This window comes from Dipodomys spectabilis, unplaced genomic scaffold, assembly GCF_019054845.1.
Source record: "Dipodomys spectabilis isolate Male_0828 unplaced genomic scaffold, ASM1905484v1 ptg000157l, whole genome shotgun sequence".
In the NCBI taxonomy this organism is placed as follows: domain Eukaryota; kingdom Metazoa; phylum Chordata; class Mammalia; order Rodentia; family Heteromyidae; genus Dipodomys; species Dipodomys spectabilis.
This window is the reverse complement of record NW_024870834.1, coordinates 20944867-20970306: the sequence shown is the minus strand read 5'-3', so window position 1 is coordinate 20970306 and position 25440 is coordinate 20944867. Positions and strand designations below refer to the sequence as shown.

At 39.4% G+C, this 25440-nt stretch overlaps 1 protein-coding gene across 1 annotated transcript in view; it reads left to right on the top strand.

Annotated features, from left to right (window-relative positions):
- Positions 1-25440, top strand: part of Rbm25 (RNA binding motif protein 25) — a 49236-nt gene that overhangs the window by 12162 nt on the left and 11634 nt on the right. The window contains exons 4-13 of the mRNA XM_042692609.1: positions 513-680; positions 2348-2405; positions 3981-4141; positions 11113-11298; positions 13168-13221; positions 13444-13527; positions 17074-17360; positions 17939-18161; positions 18942-19031; positions 23909-23982. Coding sequence (XP_042548543.1) covers positions 513-680; positions 2348-2405; positions 3981-4141; positions 11113-11298; positions 13168-13221; positions 13444-13527; positions 17074-17360; positions 17939-18161; positions 18942-19031; positions 23909-23982 — 1385 coding nt within the window. The remainder of the gene's footprint in view (positions 1-512; positions 681-2347; positions 2406-3980; positions 4142-11112; positions 11299-13167; positions 13222-13443; positions 13528-17073; positions 17361-17938; positions 18162-18941; positions 19032-23908; positions 23983-25440) is intronic.

The following is a 25440-nucleotide window of genomic DNA, read 5'->3' as shown; positions in this document are numbered from 1 at the left end:
TAACTATATCTCAGCCTCTTGAGTAGTTAGGATTATAGGCATGAGCTACCCGGTACCCAGTCCAAGATATTTTTAAGGTTATCTAGTAGAAATTTACTTGCCATGAGTAAGTTTGCATTAATGAAACAAACTGGTTAAGTATTTAGAAACCTTAATAAGATTGTGCCACTTAATTGTATGTTAAAATTGGTGTTTATTGTTTTTTGGTGGTGGGGCTTGAACTCTGGGCCTGGGCACTGTCCCTCAGCTCTTGAGCTCAAGGCTAGCGCTCTACCACTTGAGCCACAGCGCCACTTCCGGTTTTCCGAATGGTTTATTGGACATAATATCATGGTCTTTCCTGCTTAGAACTGTGATCCTCAGATCTCAGCCTCCTGAATAAATAGAATTACAGGCGTGAGCCACCAGGCGACTGGCTAAAATTGGTATTTTTAGCCTAATGTGTCATTAAATCTGATAACCAATTTGTCAGATTGATTTTTTTTTTTTTTTTTTGGCTTTCTTCACCTTAGGTCTTAGTACCCACCGTGTCCATGGTTGGAAAGCATTTGGGAGCACGAAAGGATCATCCAGGCTTAAAGGTTAAAGAAAATGATGAAAATTGTGGTCCCACTACCACAGTTTTTGTTGGCAACATTTCTGAGAAAGCCTCTGACATGCTTATCCGGCAGCTCTTAGCTGTAAGTTAAACTTTTAATTTTTACTTACTTTATTTAGAAGTTCTGAGATTTTAACTCAGGGCGTTGTACTTGCTATACCTAGTAAAGCCCTCAGCTATCTTTTTCACTGTTAAAAAGATGGTTCTGTGAGTATCCACATCCAGAATTTACTTTTGAATGTATTTCAGGTTGACATAGTACTTTTTAAAAACCTGTTCTTAAAAAAAAATAAAAAAATAAAAATAGAAACCTGTTCTTAAGTTATACTTACATTAAAATGTAAATTAATTTCTCTCATTTTCTCGCAACCTTTTTTGTCTCTCATTTTTCCTTCCATCCTTTCTACAGCATGTTCCTTATTATTAAGGCCCTTTTTAAAATTATTATTAGTTTACTTGATTGTTATAGAGGTGTGATATATGCCGGCTTAAAATTACATGAGGCATTACTGCCTCATGTAATATTTTTTTTTTTTAATTGCCAGTCCTTGAGGCTGGGAAGATGGCTCAGTGGTAGAGCGCTTGCCTTGCATGCCTCTGAGGCCCTGGGTTCAATTACTCAGCACCACATAAGCAAAAAGAAAAAAGCCGGAAGTGGCGCTGTGGCTCAAGTGGTAGAGCATTAGCCTTGAGCTGAAGAGCTGAGGGACAGCGCCCAGGCCCAGAGTTCAGGGCCCATGACCGGACCAAAACAACAACAACAACAAAAAAATAAATTGCCTGTCCTGGGGCTTGAACTCAGGGCCTGGCACTATTCCTGAGCTTTTACTGAAGGCTAGCAAGTCTACCCACCTAAGTCACAGAGCCACTTCTGGTCTTTCTGCTTATGTGGTACTGAGGAATTGAACCCAGGGTTTCATGCATGCTAGGGAAGCCCTCGACCACTAAGCCACTTTCCCAGCCAATGAATACATTCCTTAAGTCCCTTAAATGCCACTTTCCTAGCTCCCCTAACCCCTTCTTTACAGTAAAATAATTTTTTTTTAATTAAAAAAATCAGTTTGAGCTGGGCGCTGGTGGCTCACACCTGTAATTCTAGCTACTCAGGAGGCTGAGATCTGAGGATGGTGGTTAAAAGCCAGCCTGAGCAGGAAAGTCCCTGAGACTCTTGTGTATAATTAACCACCAGAAAACTGGAAGTGGTCCTGTGGCTCAAGTGGTAGAGTGCTTGCCTCAAGCTGAAGAGCTGAGGGACAGCGCCCAGACCCAGAGATCTAGCCCCATTACTGACAAAATAGAAACCTCTCCCAAAAAAGTTATATTTTTATTTATTTATTTAATTTTATTTTTTTTGGGGTCCGGTTGTGGGGCCTGAACTCTGGGCCTGGGAGCTGTCCCTCAGCTCTTCAGCTCAAGGCTAGCGCTCTACCACTTGAGCCACAGCACCACTTCCGGCTTTTTTCTTTTTGCTTATGTGGTGCTGAGAATCGAACCCAGGGCCTCAGGCATGCAAGGCAAGCGCTCTACCACTGAGCCACCTTCCCGGCCCAAAGTTATAAATACTATATGGGAGAATTTTTAAAAATTTTACTTGCTGGTATGACCTTACTGAATATTTTACTTCTTGTGAGTTCCTCCCCTCCTTATAATTGTTCTCTTGTGAGGCCTTCCCCTCTGTATAATTGTTCTCTTATTTGCATTAGAGTCAGTTTATTTTGTTAAGAGATAATTTTTTTCTCTCTTTTGAAGAAATGTGGTTTGGTTTTGAGCTGGAAGAGAGTACAAGGTGCTTCTGGTAAGCTTCAAGGTGAGTTATATTTTCTTTATTTATCAAGTTGAGTAACGTCTATATAAATCATTCAGTATATTTTACACTGGTTGTCTTATTAAAATAGTATTAAAAGGCAAGTGAGGGGCTAGTAATGTGGCATAGTGGTAGAGTATTTGCTTAGCATGCATGAAGCCTTGGGTTCGATTCTTCAGTACCACGTAGACAGAAATAGCTAGAAGTGGCTCAAGTGGTAGAGTGCTACCTTGAGCAAAAGAAACTCAGGGACAGGCCTTGAGTTCAAGCCACAGGTCTGGCCAAAAAAAAAAAAAAAAAGGCAAGTGAGAATACATTAGCTAAGAATTGAAATTAAAAAGGGAAAAGTAGAAGGAAGGAGAAAGGGGAAGAACAAATCAATATTCCAAGTATTTTCTTATATTTAAAAACTTTATTCTTGTTTTTAATTGTGATAGTACTAGTTTTGGGGTATGTGTGTTGGTACTGGAGCTTAAATCAAGGACTGGGCACTGTCTCTTGCTTTTTTGAATTCAAGGCTGGTGCCACAGCTCCATTTCCAGGTTTTCTGTAGTTAACGAGATAACAGTATCAAGGACTTATCCTACTTTGATTGGCTTTAAACTGTAATTCTCAGATCTCAGCCTCCTGATAACCTAGTATTACAGGCATGAGCCACCTATTTCTGAGTAATACTTGGATTTTACCTTAGGGTTTCACATTTAGTAGGCAGGCACTCTTAGTACTGCTTTGTGCCTTCTATCCTTTTTGTTGTAGTTATTTTTCAGAGTTGTGAATATTTGTGTGGTTGTGTGTGTGTGTGTCAGGGCCTTGAATGTTAGCTCAGGTTTTTCACTCATAGCTGGTGCTCTACCACTTGAACCTCATCTCCAGTATTGTTGCATTTTTAATTGGAGACAGTCTCTCAGACTTTTCTTCCTATGCTGGCTTTCAGCTAGCTAAGACTATGGGTGTGTGCTACCAGTGTCTTAACTGGATCTTTATTCCTTTCTTTCTTTGATTTAATTCACATTAATTGTAGGATTGATGCCAGACATTATGATACATGCTTATAATTCTAGCACTCAGGAAGCTGAGGCAGGAAGATTGCAAGTTCAAGACCAAGCCTGGCTACACAGCAAAACCCTGACTCAAAAAAGAAAAAGAAAGTGAGATTGGCTAATTAAAATTAAATATAGAAAAATAACACTACTTAAGATAAAAGTTCTGTATTTCTAAAGTTTTAATCTCTCATAGGTCATCCGAGCTATTTGTGACTACGTTAGGAAGTATGAGTAGGATGATTTATAAAATAAGTCATAATTTTATGTTACAGAATTGGTTGCTTGCTAATCTTTTATCAGATGTTCTGATAAGTAGCTTTGCTTGATTTGAATCTTTTTCCTTTCACTTGGATTTAATTTTTTCTCTTAGTTGTTTAAGGGTACTAAAAGTAAATGATTATCAAAGGACAGGCATAATGTAATAACTTAAAAGTTCCACATATCCTATTTTGTCTTTAATGATTTTTCTTTCCCAGAATAGAAAACAATTCATAATTGTATTAATATTTTACTAATTCTTTACATCTATTGCTAGCCTTTGGATTCTGTGAATATAAGGAGCCTGAATCTACCCTCCGGGCACTTAGATTATTGCATGACCTGCAGATTGGGGAGAAGAAACTACTTGTAAAAGTTGATGCAAAGACCAAGGCACAGCTGGATGAATGGAAAGCAAAGAAGAAAGCTTCAAATGGGGTATGTGTTTTTGTTGTTGTTGTTGTTCAAGCCTGGGACTTAAGCTTGGTATCCAACACTTGTGCTCATTGATTGGCTCTATACCACCTGAGCTATGCTTCCATCTTTATGCTTTGGGGTATGTTTTCTATAGTGTTAAATTTCTAGGCCAGCTGAGCTATTTGAACATAAATGCTTCCATTATAAGTAAATCTAACTTGGGAATTCACAAGGTCATCAGCATCATAATATATGCTTATGACTTAAATGCAGAAAAGTATTTTATTGTTTGTAGTTACTTTTAAGTGTTTACTATCTACCCACAGTGGGTGGATGACTGTTGATTTGCTTGTTCCAGGTTGGGATGAAGGTAGTAAGGGAGGCTGGACAAGGTTAACTTGCCAGAGAAAACACTGGTACAGACTATTCCAAACTGAGCTAATTCATTAAGGCAGCTTTGTAAGTAAGTACAAAATGCATTTCAACCTACAAAATCTTTATTAGTTTCCCTTTCTTTTAAACTTACAGAGACTTTAAGATGAATGAAAATAAGTCTTAACTACACTTGAGTAATTTTATTAAACTATCTGGGTTTTTTATTTTTATATGCTGGTCCTGGGCCTTGAAGTCAAGGCCTGGATACTATCCCTGAACTTTTTAGCCCAAGGCTAGCACTCTACCACTTGAGCTACAGCTTCACTTCTAGCTTTTTTGGTTGTTAAATGGAGATGAGATTCTCTCACTTCCCTGCTTGGGCTGGCTTCAAACCTCAGTCCTCAAATTTCAGCTTCCTGAGTAGTTAGGATTATAGGCATGAGATACCAACATCTTTTTATTTGTTTTTTTAAGTCCAGACTATCATAAGTAAAACTATAAAGGAAATCTTTGTGCACTGTGTTGTGTTCTAATGTATTTATCACCTCATCTCAAACAAAAACAAAGCTTAAACCTAACTACACTGTGTGTTGCCTGACTTTCCCTTCCTGTTTCCTTTTTGGCATCTTAACCTGACCAAATCTTCTCCTCCCAAGGAAAACAAAACCATAATAGCCTTTGCTCTAATCAAGTTTTTGTTATCTCTCAAGATAGAAATAACTTTCTTGTCTCACTCCATTTGTAAAAGCCTTATATATTCTTTGCTTAAAAAGAAAAATCAACTGACAAAGTGGAGCAAAGTATAAAGAGGAATTTAAATACCATTATACTCATCACTATAACCATGCCTTTTTTGTCATATACTAGAGACTTTTGTGTGGCTGAAAATAGTTTTAGAATAATGTTATGTGAATTTGTTTCCTTTCATAAAGATAAGATTGTATTATATTTTTTTACAAACAGTTTTTCCTCCCTTACTTAGTTCTGTCCTTGGATTTTTAGTAATGCATTCTTTTTTTCGTGTGTTTGGGCTTTACCTTATTGCCTGTATTTCTTTTTTGTTGGTCATGGAGTTTCCTTTAGTTTTTTTTCTCAAGGCTAGTGCTCTACCACTTTGAGCCACAGCTCCACTTTCAGTTCTCAGGTAGTTAATTGGAGGTAAGAGACTCATGGACTTTGCTGCCCAGGCTGGCTTCAAACCTAGGATCCTTAGATCTCACTCTCCTAAATAGCTAGGATTATAGGCGTGAGCCACCAGTGCCCTACTTAACTGCCTATATTTCTGAAGTAGAAATATAATTATATCAGTATATTACTTTTTATAACCTATTTTTAATGCTATGGATGTCTTTTTGAATAAAGCCTGTGTGTGTGTGTGTGTGTATGTACACACATGTATATCTATGTGTGTATGTTCACACACACACCTCTTCAGCTCAAGGCTAGCGCTCTACCCCATAAGCCACAGCACCACTTCCAGCCTTTTCTGTTTATGTGGTGCTGAGGAATCAAACCCAGGGCCTCATGCATGCAAGACAAGCATTCTACCGTTCTGCCACTGAGCTACCTTCCCAGCCCCAAGCCTGTGTTTTTATTTAGCATGACATTTAGGATTGCTTGATTTTTTTTTTTTTTTTTTTTTTTTTTTTTACCTTTCCAACTTTTCCTTTTCCCTTCTGTTCCATTTACCTGTTGTCATACTCTACAAACTTTCTTTGTTTTTAGCTGACAAATCCTTCTTGCTCATCAAAGCTTCCTTTTGAAATTCTGTCACAGATTTGCATTTGTCCCTTTCACTCATGTGGCCTTCATGTACCCTCTTACATGTCTTTCCATAAACACAGGATTTTTATTGATGTATATCAGTCTGCTCTATAGTATATATTGTTTGTCTTCTAGTTCCTACATCGCTCCCTTTTCCATATCCTTTATTTTAAATAGAAAGAGCAATAAGTTTACAAATTGACTCTTTCATCTTATGCCTCCAAATTACAAAGGAAAATGCCTTCCCTAAATTCCCTTAAGTAATGGAGCAAACATTCATTTAGTAAGAGTTGGAGTTGTGTTCCTCACCTGATAGTCTTATCCTTGCCCATATGTGTAAGGAAATAATAAAAATACAATTTCTTTGGAGTATAAGTTATATCTGTTCAGCAAATCATACTGTTTTCATATTATTAAAACAAAAAAAAATAGGAAGACAGTTGTATGCACCAAGATTATTCAGATTTTCCTTGCTCTAGTGAATGTGTGGGTCAATTTTTTTATCTTAACTCCCTAGCAATTTTTTTTTTTTTTAAACTGGATCCGTGTATTAGTTGTTTACACCTGTAAGTTACTCAGATGACTATTTGAGAATTGTAATCGAAAGCCTGGCTGGGCAGACAAATCTGAGAGACTCCTAGCTCTAGTAACTAGCAAGAAGCCAGAAAGCTAAGCAATGGGGCTGGGAAGGTGGTTCAGTGGTAGAGCGCTTGCCTTGAATGCCTGAGGCCCTGGGTTTTGATTCCTTAGCACCACATAAGCAAAAAGAAAAAAGCCGGAAGTGGCACTGTGGCTCAAGTGGTAGAGTGCTAGCCTTGAGCTGAAGAGCTGAGGGATAGCGGCCAGGCCCAGAGTTCAGGCCCCACGACCGGACCCCCCCCCCCCAAAAAAAAAAAAAAAAAAAGCTAAGCAAGAGTGTAAAACCCTGACTTTCAAGTGCCAGTATTGGTTTTCAAAAGATAACAGTTTGGGCTGGAATATGGCTTAGTAGTAGAGTGCTTGCCTAGCAGGCATGAAGCCCTACATTTGATTCCTCGGTACCACATAAACAGGAATAGCCAAAAGTGGTGCTGTGGCTCAAGTGGTAGAGTACTAACTTTGAGCAAATGAAGATGAGGAACAGTGCCTATGCCCTGAGTTTAAGCCCCAAGACAAAAAACCCAAAAACCAGTTTAAGTGGGTGTGGTGACACATGCCTATAGTTTTAGCATTTGACAGGCTGAGATCCAAAAGCCAAAAAGAACCAAGGAGTTTGAACCATTGTGTGCTTCAAGACAAGATTCTGTACTTCTAGACCACCAACTTGGGAGTTCTGTTTTTATATGACCTTTAGAGAAGTGTGGTATAGAATTGAGGGGCTTTTAATGACATATGTAAATTAAATTTTTGCTACTGTTATCCATTTTAAGTTAAAAAAGGAACTTTTCACTGTAAATCTGCATTCACTACATTGTTGATAAATAATGTCAATAGTTTAATTATAGTACTGTGTAAAGCATCTTTAAGATGCCAAATAGGAAGTGGACTACTAAAAGATTGGATGAGGGCTGGGAAGGTGGCTCAGTGGTAGAGCACTTGCCTTGCATGCAGGAGGCCCTGGGTTCAATTCCTCAGCACCACATAAGCAAAAAAAAAAAAAAGCCAGAAGTGGCGCTGTGGCTCAAGTGGTAGAGTGCTAGCCTTGAGCTGAAGAGCTGAGGGACAGTGCCCAGGCCCAGAGTTTAGGCCCCATGACCGGACCCCCCCCCAAAAAAAAAAAAAGATTGGATGAAGAGGCAGGTTTGAGAAAGTAAGAAACTTTTATTAGAATGTGTAGTTTTATCATATCGTATAATGCCCTTTGTTGATGTTATCTGCATCATAATTCCTTTCTTGCTCTATGTTAGCAAATCCTTGAGAGTAAAGTTCTTTATAAAATCGTTAATTTTGCTTGATCCTAGTGACTTATGCCTGTAATCCTAGTTACTCAGGAGGTTGAGATCTGAGGATCTTGGTTTGAAGCCAACCCGGGCAGGAAACTACATGAGACTCTCATCTCCAGTTAATCACAGAAGAAACCGGAAGTGGCACTGTGGCTTAAATGGTAAAGTGCTACCCTTGAGCAAAAGGAATCCAGGTACATTGCCCAGGCTGAGAGTTCAAGGCCCAGGACCAGCAAAAAAAAAAAAAAAAAAGTTAATTTTATGCCCTTAAACAGTATCAAAGTACATTGACTAAAAATTTGCTCAGGGAATTATTAAGAAATGAAGGCTTGATGAATAATTATTAATTGAAAACAACTTTACAAGTGCTGCTGAAGTCATTGGGAGTCTTTTGTTAACAGAAAAGAGAACTCTTTCATGTAGAGTTGCCTTCACCTTCAGTAGAGTTGCCAGCATTGTGGTGAAGAGCTGGGTACTTCTATAAAGGAGCATGTTTGTTTTTTTTTTTTTAAGGTCAGTCGTGGGGCTTGAACTCTGGGCCTGAGCACTGTCTCTCAGCTCTTCAGCTCAAGGAGAGTGCTCTACCACTTGAGCTACAGCGCCACTTCCGGTTTTCTGATGATTTATTGGAGATTAGAGTTTCACGGACTTTCTTGCCCGGGCTGGCTTTGAACCACCATCCTCAGATCTCAGCCTCCTGAGCAGCTAGGATTACAGGCGTAAGCCAATGGCGGCTCCTGGTTAGGAGCATGGTTCTTATATGCATCCTAACATGCATAGCATGTATTAGCCATGTAAGTTAATAAGTATATTAGGAGTTATGTGAATATACAGTTATAAATTACAGAAAAAAAATTGTGTATGTTATTGTTTTGTTTAATGTTGCTTTTTCATGTTTTTGTCCTTTTCCATATTTTGAGTGGAGAAAAGTTGAGAATAGCTTGAAACTATCCAAAGTTTTTTTTTTTTGTCGGTCATGAGGCCTGAACTCTGGGCTTGGGTGCTGTCCCTTAGCTCAGCTCTTCAGCTCAAGGCTAGTGCTCTACCACTTCAGACACAGTGCCACTTCTGGCCTTTTCTGCTTACGTGGTGCTAAGGAATCGAACCCAGGGCCTCATGCATGCAAGGCAAGCACTCTACCACTGAGCCACTTTGCCAGCCTTATTTATTTATTTATTTATTTATTTATTTATTTATTTATTTATTTATTTATTTATTTATTCAGTCAGTTGGAGGGCTTGAACTCTGGGCCTGGGCACTGTTCCTGAGCCTCTCTGTACTCAAGGCTAGCACTGTACCATTTGAGCTACAGCACCACTTCCTGCTTATTCTGTTTATGTGGTGCTGAGGAATGGAATCCAGGGCTTCATGCATGAGAGGCAAGCACTCTACCACTGAGCTACATTCCTAGCCCCAAAACAATCTCAAGAGTTTTGAGATTATTATATAATTCAGTTTTTTTTGTTGTTCTTCTTCTTTTTTGTCGGTCGTGGGGCTTGAACTCTGGGCCTGGGCACTGTCTTCAACTCTTCAGCTCAAGGTGAGCGCTCTAGCAATTGAGCCACAATGCCACTTGTGCTTTTTCTGATGGTTATTTAGAAATAAGAGTCTCAGGGACTTTCTTGCCTGGGCTGGCTTTGAACAATATCCTCAGATCTCAGCCTCCTGAGTAGTTAGGATTACAGGCATGAGCCACCAGTGCCCAGCTTTCTGGTTGTATTTTTAAGGAAAATGACACTACTACCAGCAATAGTAACACGTTTGAAGACAATAATTTTTTTTTCCAATAGAGACAATAGCTAATAGACCATTTATTTTTCAAGTCATTAATAAAGTAATAAGTAGTCATGTATTTTGAGAAGTGTCACATGAAGTGTGTTTAGTTTTGTTTTTATGACATGTATGAGTAAGAGAAGACGTAGTTTTTTGTTTTTTTGTTTTGTTTTTGTTTTTTTGCCAGTCATAGGGCCTGAACTCTGGGCCTGGGTGCTGTCCCTGAGCTCTTCAGCTCAAGGCTAGCGCTCTACCAATTGAGCTACAATGCCACTTCTGGCTTTTTCTGCTTATGTGGTGCTGAGGAATCAAACCCAGGGCCTCATGCATGCTAGGCAAGCACTCTATCACTGAGCACCTTCCTAGCCCAGTAGTTTTTTTTGTTGGTTTTCTTTTGTCAGTCATGGGGCTTGAACTCGGCCTGGTTGCTGTCCCTTAGCTCTTCAGCTCAAGGCAAGTGCTCTACCATGTGAGCTACCGTACCATTTCGCCATTTCCAGTTTTCTGGTGGTTAATTAGAGATGAGAGTCTCACAGACTTTCCTGCCTGGGCTGGCTTTGAATCACGATCCTCAGATCTCAGCCTCCCGAGTATCTAGGATTACAGGCGTGAGCCACCTGCACCTGGCAGATGTGTAGTATTTAAGAGTTGGTTCCTCTTTAGGGTACAGATGCTATTTCCTGAATTATAGATATTATATAAGCAGAGGGTACAAAAGAAACCATTTTAATCCCTAACCATTCTGGATGCTAGTGTTTTGGTGTGTATAGCTATCCAGTGTTTTTTGTTTGACCTTTTCTTGCTCTTATTAACTTGATGGAGTAGGTATCAGCAAAACCAACTGCATTTAATAAGAATATGGAAGTGTTTTGAAGAAATATGTGTGTTGTTACCTCTTACTTTAGTAAGATTTTCAGGGGCTAGGAATGTGGCTTAGTGGTAGAGTGCTTGCCTAGCATGTGTGAAGCCCTGGGTTCAATTCCTCAGTACCAGAAATGGCACTGTGGCTCAAGTGGTAGAGTGCTAGTCTTGAGCAAAAGAAGCTCAGGAACAGTGACCAGGTCCTGAATTCAAGCACCATGACAGGCAAAAAAAAAATAAAGGGTTTTCATATTTTTGTTTGATTTTTCTTCCCCCTAACTTGTCTTGGTTTTTAAGAATGCCAGGCCAGAAACTGCCACTAATGATGATGAAGAAGCCTTAGACGAAGAAACAAAGAGACGAGATCAGATGATTAAAGGGGCCATTGAAGTTTTAATACGTGAATACTCCAGTGAGCTAAATGCCCCTTCGCAGGAATCTGACTCTCATCCCAGAAAGAAGAAGAAGGAAAAGAAGGAGGACGTATGTGTTCTAACACTCATTTCTATAGTTTATTTTTTTATGTCAGTTTGAAAACGTAGTTTGTGAGAGTTTTTTTTTTACTCAGCACTTTAGATAAAACTTATGAAAAGCTACAAAGTATTTTATATGTATAGCTTACATATGCTATGAAAAAGTACTATAAATGTATGTATTAGGATCAGTTTCCAATAAGTAGTGATAGTTAATATTATTTTGGATATTGGTGCCCTTTTTAGACATTGTGGATTTTCTTTTTGGCCGTGTGTGTGTGTCTGTCTGTCTGTCTGTCTGTATGTATGTCTGTCTGTCTGTCTGTATGTCTGAGTGTCTGATAACCAGTTCTTGATCTTAGGGCCTTGCATTATTATTACTCAGCTTTTTTTAAATTTTTATCACAGTTGGCACTTGCACCAAACTTCCAGTTTAGATAAAATCATTTAATTGTGTGTGCGCGTGCGTGTGTGTGCGTGCACGTGTGCTCGCGCGAGCGCAGCCGTGTGTGTGTCTGTGTATGCATGTTGGTCCTGGGGCCTGAACTCAGTGCCCGTGTGCTTCCCCTGATCTCAAGGCTAGTGCTCTACCACTTTAGTCACATCTCCACTCCCCGGTTTTATTGTTTAATTGGAGAGGAGAGTCTGATGCATTTTCTTGCCCAAACTAGCTTTGAATAAAAATCCTTAGATCTTAGCCTTCTGAGTAACTAGGATTATAGGTGTAAGCCAGTGGCAGTTGGCTGCATATTTATTCAGTGTTGTTGAAGGGAGAGAAATTTTTTATTGATAGAGGTTTTGAAGATAATGAAATCTTTTTCTTTCTTTCTTTTTTTTTTGTTTTTGTTTTTTTTTTGGTTGGTCATGGGCTTGAACTCTGGACCCTGGGCTCTGTCTCTTGGGCTCTTCAGCCCAAGGCTAGTGCTCTACCACTTGAGCCACAGCAGTGCTTCTGGTTTTTGGGTAGTTAATTGGAGATAAGAGTCTGGGACTTGCCAGGTGCTTCTGGCTCCCACCTGTAATCCTAGCTACTCAGGAGGCTGAGATCTGAGGATTGAGGTTCAAGGCCAGCTCTGGCAGGAATGTCTGTGAGACTCTTATCTTCAATAAACTACTAGAAAACTGGAAGTGGCCTTGTGGCTCAAGCCATAGAGTGCTCACCTCGAGTTGAAGAGCTGAGGGATAGTGCCCAGGCCCAGAGTTCAAGCCTCATGACCCACCAAAAAAAAAAAAAAGCCTGGGATTTTCCTGCTAGGGCTGGCTTTGAACTGCAATCCTTAGCTCTCAGCTTCCTGAGTAGCTAGGATAAAAAGTGTGAGCCACCGGTGCCTGGCTGAAATCTTTTTTTAAAAAAAAATAACTAGTTTATTTAATGAGTTTACATGACATGAAAATCCTCAGAAATGGAGATCAAAGGCTCAGGGAAATTTTTTTCCATTCCTGTATTTCATAAATAATGAACATCTGAGTAGTAATGTAATTGAACGGGTTAACAGTGTTTTTATGCAAGGCCTTAGTTGGGGTTGATCCCAACAATGGAGGCAGAAACAAACCAAGAAGTAAAGAAAGAATAAAGTGAGAATACACTCCATTGCATAGGAGTGGGCAAGAGACCTTTAATGCTCCAGACAAACTTTTAAGAAAGGAAATGTGACTAGACAGAGAATCCAATCTACTGACAATAGACTTAGAAGGAGGCTAGCAGGCTTTGGCTGTTTATTTATCCTTGGCTTCTATGTAGCTTTTTTTCCTTAAATGAAGTTATTTATCAATTTCAAATTAAAATATCATAAATACTGTATTGCTTACATTATAAATATATAGGTCACTGAACTGCACAGCTGTTTTTTAAAAAAAATCTTTGTGGATTTTTCCGCAGATTTTCCGCAGATTTCCAGTGGCCCCATTGATCCCTTATCCACTCATCACTAAGGTTCGTTTAAATCGTAGGCTTTGACACTACCCATGTGTACTGTTTAATTGACAGATTATTTTTGCTTTTTGTCTGTCTGATCTTTTATTACTTCAGAAAGTTACATGTACTGTCAGTTTTTTAACATAGTCATATTTACAAAATCCTTAACCTTTTATATTGATGTAGATTTATTCATTGATATTGATTCATTCATTACCTTACATTTCCCTTGTCTTTTAGGAGGATATAAATGCTATAGAAATGGAAGAAGACAAAAGAGACCTGATATCTCGTGAGATCAGCAAATTCAGAGATACACATAAGGTAGTATTCTTGTTTTTCACTTGATACCAATCTAGACTTTTTACAGAACCCAAAGCAAACAGACAAGAAAATCAACCTTACATTAGAATATGATTTTTATGTGATTTTAATAGGTTTAATATTTAGGTAGAAACATACAGAAGACCAATACCATATTAAAGTGGTCATTGACATACTCTTTAATTTCTTCAGTTAAAACTATGTAGTCATCTCACTTTAATATGAACAAAGTAATTATTAGATTTCAACATAAACATCAAAGTCAGAGTTAAACTGGATGACAGGGACCGGAAATAACAGTGTAGTGTAGTATACTTCTGGGGGCAGTTATTTAATTTAATCTTAGGAAAACCTTTTCTGTAGAGCTGAGATTAAAATTTAAGATTGTAGAGATTTAGGTTGAGTGGGGGAGATTTTAAAAAATAGGTTAGTGATTACCAGACTTACCAAATTAGTAGATGCATGGAAGAACTGTAAATTCCCATAAAGCTAATCTATTCATTGACCCCCCACCATTATGATAGAGATCATATGGTGACTAATGCAAGATGAAACTCTCAGCTTGGAAAGTAACAAGGAATAGGATGTAAGTATGAGCTTCTGTTTTTTTATTATATTTATGGATGCCCCCTCAGAAAAATATGCAAAGGGGTAACTGGCTTGGAAATGGGTTTGTATATGTAGTAAATCCCACTCACGAGTTTTGCCTATTTAAAGCTTCTCTCAATGACAGTGCATCTGTGAATGTTTGCTGGTGTTGAAGTTGATGCTTACGGATGGTGAAATGCAAACACTGCATGAAAATGTTATTTTGGTATTAGAGGTAATAAGCTGTAACTGGTTCTTACTTATGGACTGAGAAACCTTTAACTCTGTGAAATATTGTGTTCACTTTCTCTTTATTGGATCTTTTATTTTATTTTCTCATTGCTTTCAAAATCCCAAGGAGACAGTTAATAAATCAGTTCTTCTGAACACAAATTGTTCAAATGTCTAGCCAAAGCTCATATGCACAATGCCTTCTCAGGAATTAAGTGTCTAAAAATACAGATGTAACTTTAAAATTTTTGAGAGTAAACACAGTAGTTTGTGGAAAGTCATTGTAGAGCAATACTTCTTAAATTCAGTACTCAAATTCAGGTCTGAGTAAGCTTAAAAATGGTATACAGTTGTGTGTGTGGTTTACCCCCTTTTTGTTTTGATTTATTTGTTAAACTTATTGGTAATTAGTGAGGGAATCATATTTTTAAAAAGCAATTCAGAAGTTACTGCTTCAGAATTCTATGAATCAGGCATATCACTGCCTTAGTATTATTTCATTGGAGGGAATGTTTTAAATTTCCAAAATGTGTTTTTAAAACAATAGGAAAATAAAAATAGTTCTCATTAATTGGGTGGTATGGTTAAAGGGGATATTTGAAACTCCAGTAATGACATATGAGCTCAGTGAACCTTTGCATGTTTTGGTATGAGTTTATTAAATAACCATAGACTGTCAGGGTATCAGCGTGGCAGGGGGCGTCCATTTACAGCACGGATGAGTCTGAAGAGAGAAGAAGGTAAGATTTACGATTTTTTAAAATCTGTCCTTTTCCTTTTCATCACTTTCTCATTATTTTACGTACCTCATTTCTTCTTTCTCAAGTCTTTCTTTAAAAAAGAAAACATTTTATTTACATAGTTGCTTGAACATACATATATAGCATATAAAATGTCCTTCCAGAAAGGCATTTAGTATGGGCTAGGAAGGTGGCTCAGTGGTAGAGCACTTGCCTTGCATGCCTGAGGCCCTGGGTTAGATTCCTCAGCACCACATAAGCAAAAAGAAAAAAGCCGGAAGTGGTGCTGTGGCTCAAGTGGTAGAGCACTAGCCTTGAGCTGAAGAGCTGAGGGACAGTGCCCAAGACCAGAGTTCAGGCCCCACGAACGGACCCCCCCCCCCCAAAAAAAAAAAAGGCATTTAGTATGAACTAGGCATTCAGTTTCATTTACTTAGAACAGCTAAACTTTTGAAATAGGTTTTGAAACAAATACTTTTACATAAGAGAAAAGTAGCATATTGACTAAGCAAGAATAAAAAATTAGGGAAATGTATAAAAGAAATTAAATTGGAACAGCTTAAATAATCTGTAAGTATTTGTTATCTCAGAAAAACAAATTTCTTTCTAAGTGTATGACATTGAGGTAAGTTTTAAATGGTCTAGCCTCACTTTACAGTATTAATATTACGGAACTGTTTCACAAATGAGATTTTTCTCCTTTAATACTCTCAGTTTCTGTCTTTCTACCATTTCTTATTTCTTCCCTTTCTAATTTCAATGTATTCAGTATTGGCTCTGCCTGCACTCTACTTTGATTTAGATTAGCACAGCAGCTGAATATATTGATGATTCATACATTAGCTTTCCTTTCATAATCCTCTATCAGTTCTCTGACCCATGAGCAAGAGAAAAGTATCAAACAGGTAAGACTTCTTTTTAAAGTTGTTTTAAATGCTTTACATGACTGAGAAAACAGAAATGCACATTTTATTGTTGCAGTTTTAAAATTTTATTTCAGTGAAACTAAATATGAAACCTGAGGAATAAATGTGTTTGTTTTCTTTTACCTGTTTGGATTTTTAAAAAAATTATTTTTGTTTTCTTCTGAGTTTGTGTAGAAACCTTGTGGTACACTGGTAAACTTTCAGGGGACAAACTTGGTTTGACTTTGCATTTGGTTTATTTGTGAACCATGTACTTGCTCTTCCTCCCAGAAACATAGCTTGTAGGCAAGGTTAATCCAGTGTTGGCGATCCATGTCCTAGCACAGCATCTGTAAGTTCATACACAATCATTCCTTCCAAGGATGGATTTATCATTGTAAATATATTTTCATTGTCTTACAGGCATGGGTATAATATATAAATATTTTAAGTGAAAATATAATTGTGTATATTTTGCTTGAAGTGAATGATATTTAGAGTTTTTGTATTTGGTGGGCTGTCCATCTTGTATTGGTGGGAGTGAATATTTCCATAATAAGAAGGGAGATCTTGACTGGGTTTAACTTAGGTTTCTTTTGGAGGGTGGGAAAACCAGACTACAGAAGGTTGTGCATCCAGCGACTTGACTCTTAAAAAACCATTGTCTAGTAGCCTTTAGAAAATGGGAAGTCTAGAGTTATGATTACTATTAGTAGTCTCACTGACCTACATATGTATAATGGGCAGAATTCTGTTTTTAGCCAAGTGATTGTCTTTCTAGAAATTGCTATGAGCCACCACATTCTTCCTGGTTAATTATTGCATTGTCACTTGAGTGGCCAGCCACGCTTGACAACATCTCCCAGCATCCAAGATTGGATTCCTGGTCTGTGTAGAGTATATGGTTTTGCACGAATCTAGTCTTGTGATTGCTTCAGCTTAATTTGCAAGTAAAGCCACAATGTATTGAAGTACCATGGATTTTCATGTTTTTGTTCCTAATGTTGGGCATTGCGCCGGGAAAGGTCTGAATACTGGAGCTACACAGAGTTAACTCTAAAAGTGCTTTTATTGGTTTCTAGAAACTGGAAGAAGAGAAAGGCAAAAAGGAAAAAGAAAGACAGGAAATTGAGAAAGAACGGAGAGAAAGAGAGAGGGAGCGTGAAAGGGAACGAGAAAGGCGAGAACGGGAACGAGAAAGGGAAAGAGAACGTGAACGAGAAAAGGAGAAGGAACGGGAGCGGGAACGAGAACGGGATAGGGACCGTGACCGAACAAAGGAAAGAGACCGAGATCGGGATCGAGAAAGAGATCGGGACCGGGATCGGGAAAGGAGCTCAGATCGAAATAAGGATCGAAGTCGATCAAGGTAAGGCTTATAGAAGCTTGTTTCTGATACCAAGAACCTTACGGCATGGCTTTTTTGTTTATTTGATTTTTCTTAATGCCTAGGTAATGTTGGTGAAAGTGACATTGTTTGGGTGTGGGGAAAGATATTTGTGAGACAGGGTCTTAGGCTATTCCCCTTAGCCTTCCAAATGGTGAGATTGCAAACCAGAATTCATTTTTGTTTCTTTTGCAGTGAGGGTACTGAACACAGGTCCTTTTATTTATTAACTATTTTTATTTGTTAACCTCTTCTGCAAAGAGGTTTCAGTTCCAGTTAGGAGCATCTTGATCAATGTCACCCCTCCATCATTTTTCTCCTTACAAAATGCACATTGAATATAATGACTGCATTTGTTCACTTTTCTTCCATCCGTGTGCCCAGGGCCTGTTATATATCACACAAGTACTCTACTGATGAGCTGTATTCGCAGCAACAATTTTAAGCTTTGTGATTAATTTATCTGTTTTGTGAGTTTGTACATTATTTTATAATATTTGTTGTCCTTTCCCTTGCTCCTTAAAACTGAAAGTAGACTGACAATTTTAAAAATATTTTAGAGAAAAGAGCAGAGACCGAGAAAGGGAACGAGAGCGAGAACGAGAGAGAGAGCGAGAAAGAGAGCGAGAACGAGAACGGGAGAGAGAGAGAGAACGAGAAAGAGAACGGGAACGGGAAAGAGAGAAAGACAAGAAAAGAGACCGAGAAGAGGATGAAGAAGATGTATATGAACGAAGAAAGCTTGAAAGAAAACTTCGAGAGAAAGAAGCTGCTTATCAAGAGGTAAATTGAGAAAAATTTTTAATCTTAAAGCTTGGTGTAGCTGGGTGCTGGTGGCTCACACCTGTAATCCTAGCTACTCAGGAGGCTGAGATCTGAGGATTGCAGTTCAAAGCCAGGCAGGAAAGTCTGTGAGACTTTTTTTTTTTTGGTGGGTTGTGGGGCTTGAACTCTCGGCTTGGATGCTGTCCCTGCGCTCTTCAGTTCAAGGCGAATCTCTCTACCACTTGAGCCACAGCGCCATTTCCAGTTTTCTAGTGGTTTATTGGAGATAAGAGTCTCATGGACTTTGCTGCCCAGGCTGTTTTTGAACTGTGATCCTCAGATCTCAGCCTCTTCTGAGTAGTTAGGACTACAGGCATGAGTCACCGTCTCCCAGCTGTGAGACTTCTAGGTGCTTGCCTTGAGCTGAAGATCTCAAGGACAGTACCCAGGCCCAGAGTTCAAGCCCTACAACTGAACAAAAATAAATAAACGCTTGGTGTATATTAGTATGCTTTTTTTTTTTTTTATTTTTTGGGGTCCGGTCGTGGGGCCTGAACTCTGGGCCTAGGCGCTGTCCCTCAGCTCTTCAGCTCAAGGCTAGCGCTCTACCACTTGAGCCATAGGGCCACTTCCGGCTTTTTTCCTTCTGCTTATGTGGTGCTGAGGAATCGAACCCAGGGCCTCAGGCATGCAAGGCAAGCGCTGTACCACTGAGCCACCTTCCCAGCCCAGTATGCTTTTTTTTTTAAGAATCCTTTATGTAAAAGTTTTTTAATGCTTTGAAAATTTCTATTTTAGCGCCTTAAGAATTGGGAAATCAGAGAAAGGAAGAAAACCAGAGAATATGAGAAAGAGGCTGAAAGAGAAGAAGAAAGGAGGAGAGAAATGGTAAGATTTTAGGTTAAAAATAAGTGATTTTTTTTTCCCCCCAAGCAAAAAGCACATCAAGTTAAGGAAAAGTAATTGAAATGCTAAAGTATTTCTGACCAGGGGCTTGGAATGTGGCTTAGTGGTAGAGTGCTTGCCCAGCAAGCATGAAGCCCTGGGATCGATTTCCTCAGTACCACATAAACAGATAAGGCTGGTATGGCTCCAGTGGTAGAGTACTAGTCTGGAGCCCAGAGAGGTTTAGGGACAGGGCCCAGGCCCTGAGTTTAAGTCCCAGGATGGGTCAAAAAAAAAAAAATCAGACCATAGTTAATTATATATTTTAAGCAAATATGAGACAAATTTTGTACACAAATCCTTTATCTCCTTATTTTTCAAGTTTTGGCTGTTTATAAAAAATTTTTTTCATACTATGAAGTCTATCAAGCGAGGCACCAGTGGCTCATTCCTGTAATCCTAGCAACTCAGGAGGCTGATATCTGAAGGTTACAGTTTGAGGGATTCTATGAAATTTCTTACCTGTGGTTAACCACCAAGAAAAAAATACTGGAAGTAGAGCTGTATCTCAAGTGCTTGAGCAGTACAGTGCCCAGGCTCTGAATTTTAAGGACTGGTACAGAAAAACACCCTCCCCCCACCCAAAAAAAAAAAACCAAACCCTCTAGGGCTACAGACATGGCTTAATAAGTGGCAGAGTATTTACTTGGCTAGTACAGTACCTTATGTTCTATCCTTAACCCCCCCCCCCCCCACACACACACCACACAATGACACACACCCATATACTCAGAAAGGCAAATATATCATAAAATACTACAGATTTCAAATTTATTTTAAAAGACTTTAAGATTTTGCAACATTGTTGATTTTGGTACAGTACATTTGGATGAAGTATATGAGTGATAAGCTAAAATCAAAATACTGTTTCTATGGGAAAGATTTACTCATTTTTTTTCTTTTTTTTGGTCGGTCCTGGGGCTTGAACTCTGGGCCTGGGCACTGTCCCTGCGCTCTTCAGCTCAAGGTGAGCACTCTGTATTCAGCCACGGTGCCACTTCTGGTTTTCTAGTGGTTTATTGGAGATAAGAGTCTCATGGACTTTCCTTGCTCGGGCTGACTTTAAACTGTGATCCTCAGATCTCAGCATCCTGAGTAGCCAGGGTTATGAGCATGAGCCACTGGTGCCCAGCTATTCATTTTTTCTGTGTGAAACTGTTTCCTAAATGAAACAATTGTCTGAGTTATTGAGTAAAATGATTTGGGGGGAGGAGGCGGTCCTAGAGCTTGAACTCAAGGCCTGGACACTATCCTTGAGCCTCTCTGTGCTCAAGGCTAGCTAGTGGTCTACCGCTTGAGCCACAGTGCCACGTCTGGCTTTTTGTGTTTGTGTGGTACTGAGGAATCGAAACCCAGAGCTTTATGCATGCTAGGCAAGCACTCTACCGCTAAGCCACATTCTCAGCCCAAGTAAAATGATTTTTTTAAAAAGTCTGTCATGGGGCGGGGAAGGTGGCTCAGTGGTAGAACGCTTGCCTTGCATGCATGAGGCCCTGGGTTCAATTCCTCAGCACCACATAAGAAAAAAGAAAAAAGCCGGAAGTGGCACTATGGCTCAAGCGGTAGAGCGCTAGCCTTGAGCTAAAGAGCTGTGGGACAGTGTCCAGGCCCAGAGTTTGGGCCCCACGACCAGACCCACCCCCCCCCCCCCCCAAAAAAAAAAAGTCTGTCATCATAGTATTTGATTTTGTAGTATGTTCCATGCATTTTTTTTTAAACCAGAATATGAAATTTCCAGTTTAGAGATTTTTTCATCCAAAAACTTTACCAAATAGGACCGCAGTCCAAAGCCAGACAGGACAGGAAAGACTGATATTCTTATCTCCAATTAACCACCAGAAAACAGGAAGTGGTGCTGTGGCTCAAGTGGTAGAGCGCTAGCCTTGAGCACAGAGAGGCTCAAGAACAGTGCTCAGGCCCTAAGTTTAAGCCCCATGACCGACCAAAAAAAAAGTATTCCTCAAATAGCTTTTTAGACAAAAAGAGGTATGAAATTTTTGGTGGTAGTCAAAGGGTACATGTAGTCCAGCTAGATAGACACTGTATATTCTCTTATCATAGAGTTATTTCAAATAATTTCTAGCTCATTAAGATGATAAGATAGGGTTAGAGCCATGGCTCAGTTAGTAGAGCACAGCTAGTGAGCAAAATCAGCAGATACTGCGTTTGAGTCCTAGTCTTGAACCACAAAGTTAAAAAAGAAAACTAAATTTAAAATAGGATACATGTTCTCATTATAGAATATCATTTTTTTTTTTTTTTGTCAGTCATGGGGCGTGAACTCTGAGCCTAGGCACTGTCCCTGAGCTCTTCAGCTCAAGGCTAGCGCTCTACCATTTGAGCCACAGTGTCACTTCTGGTTTTCTGGTGATTTTTATTGGAGATAAGAGTTTCAATCACTTTCCTGCCTGGGCTGGCTTTAAACCGAGATCCTCTGAACTCAGCCTCTTTAGTAGCTAGGATTATAGGCTTGAGGCACGGGTGCTTGGCTTTTTTTTTTTTTTGGCCAGACCTGGGGCTTAACTCAAGGCTTGCTCAAGGCTAGCCCTCCACCTCTTGAGCTATAGGGCTGCTTCCGGCTTATGTAATATTGAGGAATTGAACCCAGAGTTTTAGGGAAGCTAGGCAAGCATTCTACCACTAAGCCACATTCCCAGCCCTAGAATTTCATTCTTAAATGAGAACATGCAGATGAGAATGTGAGAAAATTAGGTGAAGAATGACATAAAGTTTTAGGAGCTTTATGGCTTATAGTTATCTTAGCTACTCTCCGCTGAGGCCTGGAGGACCTTAGTTCAAAGCCAGCCTAGGCAGAAATACTCATGAGACTCCATCTCCAATTAATCAGTCTACACACACATTCCCCACCCCTCTCTCCCTCTCAGCAGTACCATCTATAATGTTGTGAAATAAAGATCTTCAAATGAGGGCTGAGAAGGTGGCTCAGTGGTAGAGCGCTTGCCTTGCATGCATAAGGCCCTGGGTTTGATTCCTCAGTACCACATAAGCAGAAAAAGCTGTGGCTCAAGTAGTAGAGCACTATCCTTGAGCTGAAGAGCTGAGGGACAGTGCCCAGGCCAAAGTTAAAGCCCCACGACTGGCGGGGAGGGTGGGGGTATATTTTCAAATGATTCTTTTTATGACCAAATCTGAAACTTGACTATTTATAGAAACATTTCTTTTTTTGCCAGTCATGGGGCTTTAACTCTGAGCCTGGGCACTCTCCCTCAGCTCTTCAGCTGAAGGCTAGGGCTCTACCACTTGAGCCACAGCACCACTTCCAGTTTTTCTGCTTATGTGGTGCTAAGGAATTGAACCCAGGGCCTCATGCATGCAAGGCAAGCGCTCTTGCCACTGAGCCACCTTCCTAGCCCTAGAAACATTTCTTAGTTTTTTTCTGTTTGTATACTTTAAAAAATACAGTTGCCTAAATAGTTACTTGATTATGATGAAGAACATGAGTATATGAAGTAAAAGTTTTCTCATTTTTTTCAGACTGTATGTCATACTTGGTGATAAGATACATATAAATGCTATTGAAGATAACATACAAATGCCACTGGTGTTGCTACCAGATAATCTTTGTTACTCTTTTGACAAATTGTCTGTTATATCCCACTCCTGGGACTAAATTTTGGCTTAGGAATGGCTTATGATTCTAAATTTTGAAACAAGTCAACATTGTCAGTTAAGGGATATATGTATTTTAGGTGGCAAAAAGATGTGTTTTATGTTACTTTTGGATGCATAAGAAAATACTAATTTTCTTGCTGGAAAATGGAAGATGGTTAATGTTTTTTGTTGTTTTTTGTGTTGGTCCTGAGGTTTGAACTGAGGGTCCGGGCACTATCCTGAGCTGTGTGTTTGTGTGTCTGTCCATGTGTATATCTCTGAGCTGTGTGTGTGTTTGTGTGTCTGTGTGTCTCCCTGTCCTCCTGTCTGTCTCTGTGTCCTGCAGCTTGAACTCAGGGCATGAGTGTTGTCCCTGAAATTTTATGCCCAAGACTACCACTCTAATTTTCAGCCACAGCTTTGTTTCCAACATTTCAGTAGTTAACTGGTGATGAGTCTCATGGACTTTTCTACCTAGGCTAGCTTCAAACCTCAGTCCTCAAATCACGAGCCTCAGATCTCAGCTTCCTGAGTAGCTAGAATTACATGCATGAGCCACTGGCCTTGGCAACATTTTTTTAAAATTTTGGTTGCTTGTGGGACTTGAACTCGACCTAGGTGCAGTCCCTCAGCTCTTCAGCTCTACCACTTGAGCCACAGTGCCACTTCTGGTTTTCTGGTGGTTAATTGGAGATAAGAGTCTCACAGACTTTCTTGGGCAGGCTGGCTTTGAACTGTGATCCTCAAATCTCAGCCTCCTGAGTAGCTAGGATTACAGGCAAGAACCACTGGCGCCTGGCTTCGGCAATATAGTTTTTAATAAAACCCCAAACTAAAAGTTATACACATTTATACATGAAGTATATTAAAACATAGTCTTAAATATGTGAATAAGAAAAAAGATTATTCCTAAGAAAGTAGAAGAGAGGGCTTTGTACCAGCGGCTCACCTGTATAATTCTAGCTATCAGAAGGCTGAGATCTGAGGATCACAGTTATAAGAAGCCAGCACTGGCAAGAAGAGTATGTGAGACTCTTATCTCCAATGTATCACAAAAAACTGAAATTAGACCTGAGACTCAACTGGTACAACGCTAACCTTGAGAGCTGCAGGCCCTGAGTTCAAACCCCAGCACACACAAAAAAGAACATGTTATATGCAAGATTCATGTGGTAATTTTACAGTCTTTGTCCTTTATTTCTTCAAAGGCTAAAGAGGCTAAACGACTAAAGGAATTTTTGGAAGACTATGATGATGATCGAGATGATCCCAAGTATTACAGGTAAAGAAGCTTTGCTTTACAAACTTACACTTGGAGCTTTTCATTTGCTGTATTTCCCATGTTAACCAGTATTTAAGTTCATTCATTAAATGGAGTGAGAAAGGTAGAAAATTTTATATTCCATCCTGAAATCATCCCTTTTAAGGGATACAATTTTTGGGGGGATTGAAAAACTGTTAGCCCAATTCCATGTATCTTGGCATAGGGAAGTCCATGATAATATTTTATCCAGTAATCCCTTTTCTTCTTTTGTGTATTTTAAAGAGGTCCAGTTTCTATAGGAAATTAAAACAAATTCAAAATACTTAGAATTGCCTAAAAATTTTTGTCCTGTAGGATTTCAAGAACTGGTCCATAACATTCTGAATTCCCTTTCCTACTTACATACTACTGAGAAATAAGAGTTCCAACACCTGCTTGTCCCATTTCCCTGGGTATCTCTACATTTATGGCATTATAGTAAAAGTTGTTTTCCCTGATGATATGGAGAGTGTCTTTTTTTTTTTTTTTTTTTGGTCCGGTCGTGGGGCCTGAACTCTGGGCCTGGTCGCTGTCCCTCAGCTCTTTAGCTCAAGGCTAGCGTTCTACCACTTGAGCCATAGCGCCATTTCTGGTTTTTTTCTTTTTTGCTTATGTGGTGCTGAGGAACCGAACCCACAGCCTCATGCATGCAAGGCAAGCGCTCTACCACTGAGCCATCTTCCCAGCCCCTGGAGAGTGTCTTTTTAACAATTTTTTTTTATTGTTATTATAAAGGAGGTGCACAAGGAGGGTTACAGTTACATAAGTCATATGTACAGAGTACATTAACCTCCCCCCTCCTTTTTTTTTTTTTTTTGCCAGTCCTAGTGCTTGAACTTAGGCCTAGGCACTGTCCCTTAGCTTCTTTTGCTCAATCCTAGTACTCTATCACTTGAGCCACAGTGCCACTTCTGGCTTTTTCTATGTATGTGGTACTGAGGAATTGGACCCAGGGCTTCATGCATGCTAGGCAAGCACTCTACTACTAAGCTACATTCCCAGCCAAGAGTACATTTCTTTTTCGATAGTGTCACTTACCATTTTATTAGTGTGAAGGTATTTAATACATAGCTACAATAATTAAACTTCACAATTAGTAACTTAAAAGGGTGCTAAGGATTTGGCTTTGGTTTAGGTTATTCTACAAGTAATTAAAATACTAGGGTTCTAGAATCACAATTGCAGTACATAGCTTTCATACACTGAGACACAGTGAACTGCTAAATAGAATCTCTGACATTTTTGTGTGTGTACCATTCCTAGGGCTCGAACTCAGGGCCTGGGCACTGTCCCTGAGCTTTTTTAACACAAGGCTAGTGCTCTAAAAGTTCTGATTTTTTTTTAGTGGTTAATTGGAGATAAGTGTCTCATTAATTGGAGGTAAGTGTAAGTGTCTCGTGGACTTTGCTGCCTGGGCTGGTTTGAAATCTTGTTCCT